This window comes from Porites lutea, chromosome 8 (genome assembly GCF_958299795.1).
Source record: "Porites lutea chromosome 8, jaPorLute2.1, whole genome shotgun sequence".
NCBI lineage: Eukaryota > Metazoa > Cnidaria > Anthozoa > Scleractinia > Poritidae > Porites > Porites lutea.
The window spans coordinates 30854561-30867425 of NC_133208.1; the positions used below are offsets into that span (position 1 = coordinate 30854561).

The 12865-nt window shown below is 37.9% G+C and overlaps 1 protein-coding gene and 1 pseudogene across 1 annotated transcript; one reads left to right on the forward strand and one right to left on the reverse strand.

The window, feature by feature from the left end:
* Positions 1–206: 206 nt before the first annotated feature.
* On the reverse strand, positions 207–1335 carry LOC140945535 (adenosine receptor A2b-like; annotated as a pseudogene).
* Positions 1336–9843: 8508 nt separating this feature from the next.
* LOC140946509 (melatonin receptor type 1A-like) lies at positions 9844–11465 on the forward strand. Its single transcript, XM_073395637.1, has one exon. The coding sequence runs from the start codon at positions 10132–10134 to the stop codon at positions 11092–11094; it is 963 nt and encodes a 320-aa protein (XP_073251738.1). The 5' UTR covers positions 9844–10131; the 3' UTR covers positions 11095–11465.
* Positions 11466–12865: the final 1400 nt, after the last annotated feature.

Sequence of the window (12865 nt, forward strand, 5' to 3'; positions counted from 1 at the left end):
AATTCTGTCTGTCCTTAGTCATCATTATCATCGACAACGTCACCATTATCATCATTATCATGTAATATTTCCGCTGCAAAGACCAACACGTGACCAATCATCAACTAGTCGTTCATTGTAAATCTGAAAGTTAGTTTCAATGACCTTTCACGAAGCAATATTTGTGTAACAAAGAAATCGTTGTTTTTAATTTAATATCTTTTTTGTCAAAAGGTGTTGCCATGGTTTAAATGCTGTGGTAAATGTACATATTGTCCGAGATTCCCATCTCCCATTCCAAGTTCATGATCGTCTTTTTCCCTCCTCTTTATCCTTATAATAGTAAGCTCGGGCATTGTTTCTTTTGTTGGTTCCTCATTAGTTCCCAGTCTCCGAAGTCTCTTAAAGAAAACAACATTTATAGCTTTACGGCGAATTTTGCTGTTGAGAGTTAGGCAAACAATTGGATTTATGCAACTGCTTCCAAACGCAAACACAGAGTACGTAACGTACGCCCCGCGAGGCAGGCTTCCTGTTCCCATGATTGCATTCAGGAAATCCACCGCAATTACTGGAGTCCAGCTGATAACAAAAGCAAAAACAAGTCCCAGTAGAAGTTTAGTCGTTCGTAGTTCTTCAGAACTTAGATCGCCATTCTGATGGCGGGAACGTGAACGAATCGTGTTTTTCGTTGCAATGACATGTTGCTTTACCGTACGAAAAACTTTATAATAACACAACGCGATGAGTGTCATGGGTAAAACTGTGTAAATAAGCAACAAGAAAATAGTATAAGCTATTTTACCCAATTTTCGGTTCGGATCAAATGTCATAAAGCAGGCAGCCTTTCCCGGTCTGAAGATGTAGGTTACCAACCCACCCAAATAAGGTGAAAGGGCAAGAACGAAAGGAAGAGTGCTTACAGCTGCAGTCATTCCTAATGTGAATCTTTTGGTAAACCATTTTCGGTATATCCTAGGTCTACGAACACAATAGTATCGATTGATAGCCATTAAGGTTACCAAATGCAGTGAGATCCACACAAGGCAAAGGACTAACACACCTTAAAAAAATGCATACACCTTCACTGAAAATCCATTTTCCCTGGATGAAAATAGACGCTGAAATAGGCATAACTAGCAAGGAAGTTAGTATATCCGCAATTGCTAGACTAACCAAGAAAATGTTTGTGACGGTATGGAGCCTTGGGTTTTGGAAGACCACGCAAATGATTAGAGAGTTTCCAATAAACGATATCATAATAATAAGCAACATCAAACTTGATTCAAGTACTATGGTCACCATGCCTCTATTTTCTAGTTCGTATTGAAGCCTTTTCAAGTTTTCTTCATCCATTTCGAATTCCAGTTATAGGAAAAGGAAATAATCTCAAGACAGTTGACGATAAATAACTGAAGACGTGTGACGCAATCAGTACTCGATGTGTTAATTGCAGTATTGCTGCACAGTTTGTCTAATTTGAAAGAAATAAAATGGTTTTGATTAATTAAAAATCGCAGTTATTTTCAGATCGAAGCATAGGCAACAAAAATCGTATTGTTTTACGATTTAAATTGTGATGCTCTTTTGGCACATGTGCTAGAGCCTAGATGGCAATTGTAGGAAAACTAAGCACCATAGCATGCGCATAGATTCTTCAAAGATCGGTCTTCAGGAAAACAAGGAAACATGTACGTACAGCTGCTGATAAATATGTCATTTGATTGGGAAAGAACAATGCCGGCTGCTTAAACCATTTAAGCAAATCGGCGCTTGCTATCATTAAGAAACAACTCCATTGGCTGAGTTTGACAGCTAATGTCAATTTTCCCGCCGCACTAATGATTTTTGATAACCGGTTGTGTAACACCGTATCCTTTTTAACAAAACCTTACTGTACCCGCTTAAAATTACAAATCCACGTGAATTACTCCTTTTGTGTGTCTGAAAACATTACAAAACGAACAAAATAGATGGATATATTTTCGACTTTGACATGAAGTTCAAAGGACAACACAATATAGTAAAGAAAATGTAATAGGGAATTTACAAATTAGCTCAAAGGAATAAGGTCCTCGTTTATAGACCGTGTTTAGCCTGTCCAAATAATACACATTAATATTAAAGGCAGTTGTCTTTGGTAAGTTCAGAGTTGGTAATCACAACTGGGGTACCCCAAGGGGGTGCTTCAAGGGCCAACATAATAGTCTACTGCCATGGCTGCATACCACATAAATAATGGCAGCTTTTGAGAGGGGCGAATAGGGCTTGCTAATTAAGAAAGCAAGGCTTAGCTTAGTTTATGGAAAATGAAAGAATCTGTAAGTGCACAGGCTAACAGCCTCAGCCTTCACTTGCCCGTAATGCATTATCGTTCCCAGAGCCACTTGCTCAATTTCTAACGGACGAGCGACCAATCGAAGCGACAAGCTCTGCGTGGGAAGGAGAATACCCGCAGTGTCAGTGAGGATGTGGGGTTCTTTCGGGCCATCCTACCCTTTATCCCGTGAAGCTGCTTCGTAGTGTATGTATGAGCAGTCCTTATCAGCGATTGGTCAAAGCCGCGACCAATGGCAGCAAATGATAACAGCATATTTGTCACAAGGCTTATTATTCAAAAGACACACACTGAAAAGCTAAAAAGCGAATTCAGCAGTAAAGGGGCTATTTTGGCTCAAGAGAGTGACTAGAACCTACAGTAAAGCAAAAACCAGTGGGTAAAGTAAACGGAATTATGTCGCGTGTCCGGTGGGGGGGGGGGGGGGGGGGGGGGAGGTGAAGTAAAAAAAAAAACTCGCGCAAGGGAAAATTAAATGAAAAAAAATTCATGCACGCCAATTAATCCTGAAAAATATTCATGCCATGGCTTAAAAACAATTAATACATGGAATCTGATAGCGGAAAAAAATTCCTGCGGCTCAAAAGGTCCCCTCCCCCCACCCCATAACTTTTCTAATGGTCTGTCCCTTAATATCTTTCATGAAACGATGTCAAATTTGTTTAATTTGCTAATCCAGCGTGTTCAAACAGTTGGAAGGCAAAGGGACAAAAAATAATCTGAGAAAATCCATTTTGCCTTGCAGTAACAATAAGGAAATAATAAAAAGAAAATGAACAGAAAATAAATGAAATAGAGTGGAAACAAGACATAGAGAATTAGACAAAAGAAATGAACAGTGAAATATGTGATATGTCCTGTATTAAAAAATACCCGCACCTCCCTATAAACTCTTAATGGCATAGCTGGTATCCATATAATTGTAGTTTCTACTCTAGTTTGTGTTTGGTCTCACACTTAATTGATACGATATGTTGCAGTCATTATCTTTTACACTGATACGATAGGGTGTAGTCATTATCCTTTGTAAGGAAAACGTCTCCTTCACAGTGTCGTCCTGTTTCATGAAGTGATCTTTTTGAAACTTATGGCGCTATCCACCTTTTCAGCTTGATTAAATAAAGGAGCGTCGAACATGCAATGAAATTTAAAGCATTTAGGAAATAATTATGTTTACCGAAAAATTGTCAACCTGGAACTAATTGGATTGCATTGAACTACACCGAAACGCCTATTGTCTGTGAGCTTAGGGGGTTATACACATTTTACAGTGCGAAATTAAAGAGGTTCCTGTTCTGTCCTTAATCCAATCGTCTTTCAAGGTGTATTTTTCTTTTCCTAAATAAACGGACTAAATTAATATAAATCGACATTGTGATCTTCATGATGACTATTTTTGTCTCATGCAACGCATGTCTAAGATTGAAGAGCGGATGGGTGAGAAGGGGGCTTTAAAAAACATCAAGAAGTTTAAGAAGAGAAAATTGAAAAAACGTAAATACTCTTTGACGGGTTGAAATGAGTTACATGGTCTGATCTTCGGCAGATAGAAAATTAACTTGTATAAATTATGGAAAGCTAGTCTCAGGTCTGTTGAGTTGTCGGTTATGATTAATGCCCGACCTTCAAGGTGTTACCTGCACGTTAAGCTCTTCAAATAGCTTTTATAATTTCGATGCACTCAAACTATTAATAGTTCCAGTGACGCCAGCAGTTTTAAGATGGCAGAAGATTTTAGTAGCAGTATTTCCTTCAGATCAATTACTAAATAGGTTTTTTCGAAATAATCTTTAAAAAAATCATTAAAATACGGGATGGCGGGAGAATTGGTTTTCTTCAATACTCGCCAGCTCAGTGATATTTACCGACAAAGGAATTGCTTTACTTTAATTATTTCCTAGGAATTGGGCGTGATATTAGTGTGGCACATTAGACAATCATAAGGCGAACAGATTATAAAGCCGGTTGGCTTAGCCTGTCAATTGAGAAAAATCAACGTATAAGCACTATGCGGGATAAGAAAGCTTTAAAAGGTAAATAGACTGCTACAGTATATTTATTTAAGACTGGCAGGCAGGAATTAATACGAAAGGACCGCGAAGATTCTTTAGGACTGAGGTAAAAGCATGCAAGATCGATGCTAAACAGTGTACGCGCATAAAAATAGTATGCGCTCATTACCCTACAGAACCAGTCAAGGAAAGACGGTCGAGAGAGCTGTGCACGAAACGACACTGTTTTACAAAGTAAATATACCCTTACTGCATCATCAGCGACAAAGGAATAAAAATGATAATAAATTTAAATGACTTGGCTTGATTTTCATTTTTTCCAACGATTTTCCCAGTCCCTGAAAAAAACAAAAGAAACAGTTTGCAAACGGATCTTCCGCAGAACTCATAAAGTTCAGCAAAAAAAATCCATGAACGTTTTTCACTTACCAAAATTTCAAAATACTTATTTTCTGCCGACTATCATAAAATTGCACAAAACAGACTTAATTACGTCAACTCTCTCAGTCAGTTATCGGACTGGATCGGGCACACAATACATGTCAAGTATCTCACTTTTGCTTTCAATTGACTGATGATTTGAACAAAAAGGTTCTTTGATAAATAATTTACTCTTGATATTGTATCTTGTTGGAGTCGTTCAAGAAATTAGCATAATTATGGTTTACGCTATACACAGATGGCTGATGAATGCTTGAAGATATACCGAACACATTAACCCTATAGGGCATGAATGAGGTTCGAGTTTTTCCCTTGTCTCCATACACTTTCATGATTTCAATCCATATTCACCACACGGAAACAATTTGGTCGAATACTTAAGTTTTATATCAAAATTCTTAGTTATCCAGTGGTTTTAATGAATCCATCTCACTTACCACAAGGCGCGCCTCACTGCTCTGTAATTGTTTAATGTTGGAATACGTTGAAGAAATTCTTCCAATGAGTACACAGGTTTCTTTAATATTTTCTTTGTATTGATTAGAAAGAATAAAAAATAGGAGACGTCAAAATACCGGGTAGCTTGGAGTTATTAGCATTCAAAAAGCGATATTATAGGAGCAGAGTTCTGCTGTTTTCTGGGTTGGTCAATTGCCTTCCTTCTGCGTCAATTCCGTGTTACGCAAGAGTATCCAAGAGATCATTATTAAAGATGCCTTTAATTATTATAATGCCCTTCAAACTCACTTTAATGCACGAGAAGGTTATAAGGTTAATATCTGGAGTCACCGACGCAATTATCCTTTAGGGAAAATAGATATTTGCTACGTGCAAACTTTGTAACTTTTTAGAAAGGGAAACGGAAAGGGCAAATGTGGATTCTGACATACTGGACGGGCGTGTCGAGTACACGGATATTCATCAGACAAAAAGGGAGTTTTTTGTCATGTGTTTAAGAGTGGACCAATATATGCACCGCTATAAATATCTTCTCAGTTCACAAAAGCATCATTTTTTATTTACCTTCAGCAGGGAAACAAGTTTTCTGATTAAGATGGCAGACCTATCGGATGGAGCCTTGGCGTTAGGTTCAAGAAGCAAATTTACCACGGCCGTTGAAGGAGGACTAATATTGTTAATCAATTTCGTTGCACTGTTTGGTAATTTACTCATTTGTTGTGTTATCTACATCAAGCCAAGATTCCACACGACTACAAACACTTTTATCCTCGCCTTGTCCGCCGCAAACGGATTCATTGCCTCCTTCATCATGCCGTTCACATCTGCTTCCTTGATAACAGGCAAGTGGCAGTTTGGAAAGACTTTGTGTGACATCCAAGGATTCACATTCCTCGCGTTAACATGGATATATTTATTGACACTAATACTTGCGGTTAGTAGTCATTTATTTCAGATAACCCGGTTGCCCCTTTACAACAAATGGTTTTCGGTCGACCGTGCGTATGGCATGATCATGGTGATCTGGGTCATAGTGATAATAATACCGATATGTTTCGAAGCGGCTGGGGCCTCCACTTATCGATTTTATCCTGACGCGGCGCTATGTTCCTTGGCCCTCAACAAAGGAGACTATAGCCTAGGCACGTCTTTCGCGGTAATCACACTGGCATTATGTAAAGCTTTGACTGTTTTGTCACTGCTGACATGGTGCAAAATCAAAAGGCGTATTAACGTGTCCGTACACGCTTCTGGACACGTCCAAGAAGGAAGAGAAATTTTGCTGAGAATTTTTGCAGAGAAAAGAAAAACAAATCGAGTTTTACTTTACCTTACGACTGCAGTTCTTCTCTTCTGGTTTCCGACTGTAGTCATCAGGATTTTGTCATTTTCCATAACGCTTCCACGTCAGATACATCTTGCCTCTACTTTTTTCTGGATTTCCGTCCCTGTACTTCATCCTATAATATACGGAGCTTTGCAAAGACCTTTCTCAAGGGAGATTCTAAGGGCTATGCCGAGAGTAAAACATGGTGAAAATAAGGTTCACGCTGAACACACCGTCTGATCACAAATTGTTTTAAAAGTATCTTCAAACAGTTATTACGGAAACCAAAGAAGTGGCAAGCAAGCTATCTATAGACTTAACGGTCGTCCTTTATTTTTATTAGTACGCTTGATCCCGCAGAACTTTAGCAACTAGAGAAAATTTGACAGTGAAAGAGGAGAACAACACTGGGAAAAAATATTTACTTGACGCAAAAATAAAGTTAGCAACTTTCGGTTTTAATAGCATTTAGAGGTATATTTTCATATTGATTGATCCTAGTATTTGTGATATTGTGACTTAAAATAGCGCAAATTGTAACTAATTTTGATACGGAGGAGTGTCACATAGTGTAAATACGTAAGGATAAAAAGAAAACGAAAACAACAGCAAATTAAAACACACAACATCTTAGGTGTTGGCCATTTTCTCTACTTAACGGATTGTTATGTATATTGGAAGCTTCAAGATACAGTGTATCTGATTTAATACATTGACAATGCGTCGCAAAATTATCGTGATCGTGTTTTCATTATATTTTGTTTGATATTAGATTATTGCGCCTTTAGTGTGGCTCAATTTTGATGAAAATGACGCACACTTATTTTCTATTCCCTAAGATGTTCCTCGCCCTTAATAATAATAATAATAATAATAATAATAATAATAATAATAATAATGATAATAGTAATAATAATAATAATAATAATAATAATAATAACGATGATGATCATTATGATGATGGTGATGGTAGTGGGGGTGGTGGTGGTGGAGGTGGCGGTGGTGCTGCTGGTGAAGGTCGTGATTATCACTTAAAAGCACAACAAATTATTGCTTATGCGCGAAGTAACCCCGGCGACTCCCCTCAGAAAGTTATCGCCGTTACTATTGTTTGTAACTGACTGTTATTGTCATTATCACCGTCGATGGTGGTCTTATAGTCTTTGCCTGTCATACACGCTGACTAAACTGTGATAGTTCCATGAAAAAAAAAAAATAGATATCTCGAGAGTATCACCAGCGTGGCATCCTTCTTAGCGGTGTATCGGGTCATATCCAAAACACATCCGCCTTTTCCGCGATTGCATATTTTCGAACCTCAGAAATCTTGAGCAGGAAGTTGCACTTTAATATACCTGTGTTAAGTATTCTTTTCGCAGCTCACTTCAAGGTTGGCCTGGTGTTATTTTTTTTGCTTAATAGTTCATCATCCACCGCTCTCATTTGTGATGTCTTAAACTTATTTAAAAATCAACCGATATTTATGTTTCCCCTATAGAGAATACTGGTGTTGTCGTTTTATCAGATTTTTGCGTTCATATGAACGTACATGCGAGAAAGCGTGGTACGGCCATCGCACGGAAATTTTGGGGCTAAAGGAACTTGTGCGTGAGTGTTTCGTTCACGGCCCTTTAGACCAAGTGGGTGGTGGACGTGTTTGCCTGAACGGCCACTTCAGAAGTCACAAGAGCAACGTGTATACATGTATGTGGGTGAGTGATACCACCTCCGCACAAAGGTGGTTGAGTGGGTGGGTGGGTATGGCCAAGTAAGAGTTTGTTAACCAATGAAAAGAGTGGGGGTGGAAGGGGGAGGGGCGGGGGGGGGGGGGAGTTGGACGGCGTTTGCATTGTTCTAGCTGTTATCAAGGATGCTAAATGTCAGCTTTCAATTCAGTTTGTTTGTCCCAACATAGTTTGTCCAAGTCAAATTTATACGCCAATTGATCCCAGGTGGGAAGCCATTGACATAAAATCATCCCTTCAGATGAACGAATGAATAATGATTTTTTTCTCGTCGAGTTTTTGTTTCTTTTCTGTAGTGCTTCATCCTAGATTCTGCATGACAACGATAATAATTTCAAGTGGATTTTCAGGACTTTTCTGCGCTTCATTTCGGTAGAAAGGGAAATTAGGGACTAGGCTAGCGCCATCTGAAAAACTTGTCTGTTGTAATTTTTTTTTTCTGTGACAGATGTTTCTTGTGCAATACTCTAACACACACTGAAAACGACAGAAGCTTATAACTTAATTAAAGAAGAGAAATTTCGACAAGTGTGTAAAATTGTTTCCACTTGCTGTTATCAATTCACTCACAGACTTTCGTTAGTTTCTTTGACAAACGGCCGTTGGAAACAAACAGATAAAGTGCAATATGTAAATTTCGTTCGTCTTTATTATTTGCATTATTTTACTTCCTGACAGATCATTTTCTAAATTTCGAAAGCCTCGAAAAGTGTCTGGGCTTTTGTTCATCAACAATATAATTTACAGAGACAGACTTTTTCTGACTTATCTTTAGGTATTGTTCTTCTTCTTTGTTTGTACCATTTTAACAATGTATTTCGCTGCATCGAAAAAAAATATCAGTTAGCTTGTTTCTTTGGTTTTGTTTTTCATTGGTTTTTTCTTTCTTTCGCTTGATTGTTGTTGTATATATTTTGCTTCTAATTACTTTTATTGTTCAGCTTTAAACAGTTCGTCATTCGCTGTGTATAGCGAAACACGACCATGTACTTTTTAAATTACCTTTAGTTTTCTTATGATTGCATTTCCAACTCATTCCGCTCATTTAAAATTTGTACCGATTTTACTGTGTTTATTGAAAATTGGTCTGTGGTTTGTAGTTTTGTAAGAAAAGACGAATACTGATAATTGGTTCATATTAAAGACCACATGAAAATATTGCGATTCTGACGCTGTAGCAAACAAGCTACAAAATGCTTTTCAGTGGGGAACAACAATTCTCGCGATAAGCAGTCGATTAAGTTGAACTAGAAATCGAGACGTCTAGACACAATATTCATTTTTCATGCGAACGGTTTGATGATTAACGCTAGAGAAAGTTTGGAAGGCTTATAGGAAACTTGAAATAAAGGAAACAAAAAGTTCTAACTCATTTATTAAAGAGGCAATATTTATATTCTACCTAAGTGCAGCAGACCTTATTTGCAACCAGACCGATATTATCACATTTTTTTTTTTTTTTCAACCAATACGTCAGTGATAAACGACAGAGCTGGGGGTGAAATTGATATTTCTTTGCACATACTATTTAGTTTTGGTGCAAAAAGTTCATTGCTAATGTATCTTGAGAGGCTCGAGGAAGGATGCTCAATTATTTGGAACAATACAAAGTCATGTTTTGTGGCGCCCGGCTGTCTGTCTTCCGCAATTATTATTGGTGCGGTCACGATAAAAAGGGAGGAAATTATTTCTTTTCATCCTATTTATTGGAGTAAGCAGTTGTTTAAGAATAGGAATCGGAAACAATTAATTTTTCTCACAAGCAATTTTCTGATTCCGTGTAATCCTTACATTTAACATTTCAACCCTCTCTTCTTTATTGGAAAGACCATGAACATTTCCTCGCTCGCTCTTGAGTATCGAAGCTTATCACAAGTTATATTGGAGTCATCTCTTTGTATTTTGCTAACTGTAGTGAGTTTTGTTGGCAACACTATGGTCATAATTGCAGTCTATAGAAACAGACGGCTTCGAACAACAACAAACCTCTATATCATTGCCTTGGCAGTCAGTGATTTATCTTGCGCCGCTGTAGAAATGCCGCTCACTTCAGTAACACTCGTTGTTGGTGAATGGATCTTTGGTTACGTGCTTTGTCAAATTGAGGCTTTTGTGGATATTTTTGTCACTTATGTTTCGCCGGCAACCATTAGTCTTACAGCTCTCAACCGCTACGTTAGGATTGTGAAGACAAACCAATATAACCGGCTCTTTTCCCCTAGACGTTCTAAACTTTATTTGTCTTTGGTATGGCTGCTGCTGTTTTCCTACATCGTCCTGGCGAGACTGACAGGCTGGCAAAAATTTGTCTTTACTCCCGGATATGCAACGTGCATAATAGGACACCTATCTGAAATCAGAAAACTTCTTCACTACATTGCATTGGGAGTCTTCTACTTCTTTGTTCCACTTGTTATATCATCTTATAGTTATTTTAAGTTATTTCAAAAAGTCCATGAACACCACTTGATGATCACCCCTTATCTTCAGAATTCAATAAGTCGAGCGAGGATTACACTTAATGAAATCAAGATGAGCAAAACTCTGTTTTTTGTCGTTGCAAGTATCTTTATATGCTGGGTACCATTTTGGGCGATTCTCGTCACGGAGCGTTTTTCTCTTGTAGTCATTTCTAGAGAAGTTCAATTACTCGCTGTTCTCCTCTTGTTTCTAAGCTCTACTGTAAATCCTTTTATATACACTTGTACAAACCGCGCTTTCAAAAGAGAATTCTTGAAGATTATGTTTGCATGGAAGATAAATGTAAAACAGCCAGATCAGCGTGGTGGGTAAAGAACACTCGCGTGAAAGTGAAATAAATAAATGGTGCAGTCTAGCGCCTTACGTTTCCTCGTTCTACACTTTTTGGAAACTTTCAAACTTTAAATTATTAAAGGGAGATAAACTTGTAGAAAAGAGAGGTTAGAAGACTGGTTGGAATCCCCCCAAAAATATTTCTTGATGACACATTTTTTTCTTGGAAAAATATGATCGGGGGAAAGCTAGTTAATGCGAATATCTTCCCCTGTGAACACTTTGAAACTGCGGCTCACTGTACTGGGCAAATTCATCCAGATGGCAAATGACATCGTCATTATTTGCATCCCAGCAAACAGAGTTCACCCAAAGCAAGACTCCGCCAACATCATTAATTGACTTAGTGATTATTATGTAAAGGAAAATAAGACACAAATATCAGTTGCATGAGTAATAGCAGGTTTTTCGCAAATATTTTCTTATTGGATACAACAAATAACATTAAAAAGAAAATATTAATGACAAGCAATAAAATTCATCATTATAGTATGTTATGCGGCTTATAGTTATTGTTAAACTACACAGATTTTTTTCCACAGATTCATATCGAATTCACTTTTAACTAACTAACCCCATTTTGTTAAACAGTTGTGGTTTGCTTTAACGTCTGGACTGCCAAAACTATCTGCAAATATCAGTGGAAGATACCACTGGTATGGCCTAAGCGATGAGAAAGGTTTACACTGTTGGGGTAGTTATATTTGACCAACAAAAGCAATAAATAACTGTTGGAAATTTGGGATGATGATGTGGAAATGCGATCGTGTCGAGCCATCTGAGGCTCAGTCAGAGATTATCATCATAACTTGAGCGAAGGAAGAGTCTCACTGCCATAAATTCTATATATTACCTGTCAAGTGTTTGAGGAGTGTAGAAATAACAAAAATGGGCTTGATGTAACACCAAACATCTGGCCTGTAAACCTGGTACACCACAACCTTAGATTTAGCTGAGTTAACATCAATCTCTTCACAAAAATCGCAGAAAATCTCAGACTTTTGCGATGTCTCCAAATACTACAACAGGATGGACTCGAAATCTGATCAGTGTGTCCTTGAAGACGGGGTAAGCCAATTCATAAACAACGCAAAGTTTCTTTTCAGTCCGTACTTCATAACGAAGAGGAAGGTAATAATTATTTCTCTGTTCAGCTTTTTCTAAAAGGTCAACTTTCTCAATAATTCGATTCTTTTACCAAGCTGATACTTAATAATATGATCATACTCCTTGAGTTTCTCTGGATTGAGTCCGATTCTGAGGACCGTTATCTTGATAGGTGTAGATTACATTTGTTTTGCAAAGGATCGTGATGCTTTTTCCAAGAGATTCCTACTTCTTGTCTCTGTTATGATCACATAGAATGTCTCCAGAACAGATCATGTTTTCTTCCCGATTGTTCCAAGTGTTTCCCAAAAGGTGTTCACCCGCTGGTCCAGTTTCTTCTCTATTTATTTCTGTATTCTGAGAGCATCAACAAGGATCACATGGGTCACTGCCTATTAAATTGAACAGGTGTCCAAACGAGGTAATACTTGAAGAGGCCCAAACACTATAATCCATCCGAATATTAATTCATGGCTACCGGCAACCACTACTTCCACACCTGGTTCCCCCTTTTTCGACATTCCAGTACGGAATATCAGTTCAGTTAAGCCGACTTTCTTTTGAAAACTGAACCTTTTGATTGCTTAATCATGGGGAAACAGATGAAAGGAATAGTTCTGTATGTGCAGGGAAAACTAAGGGC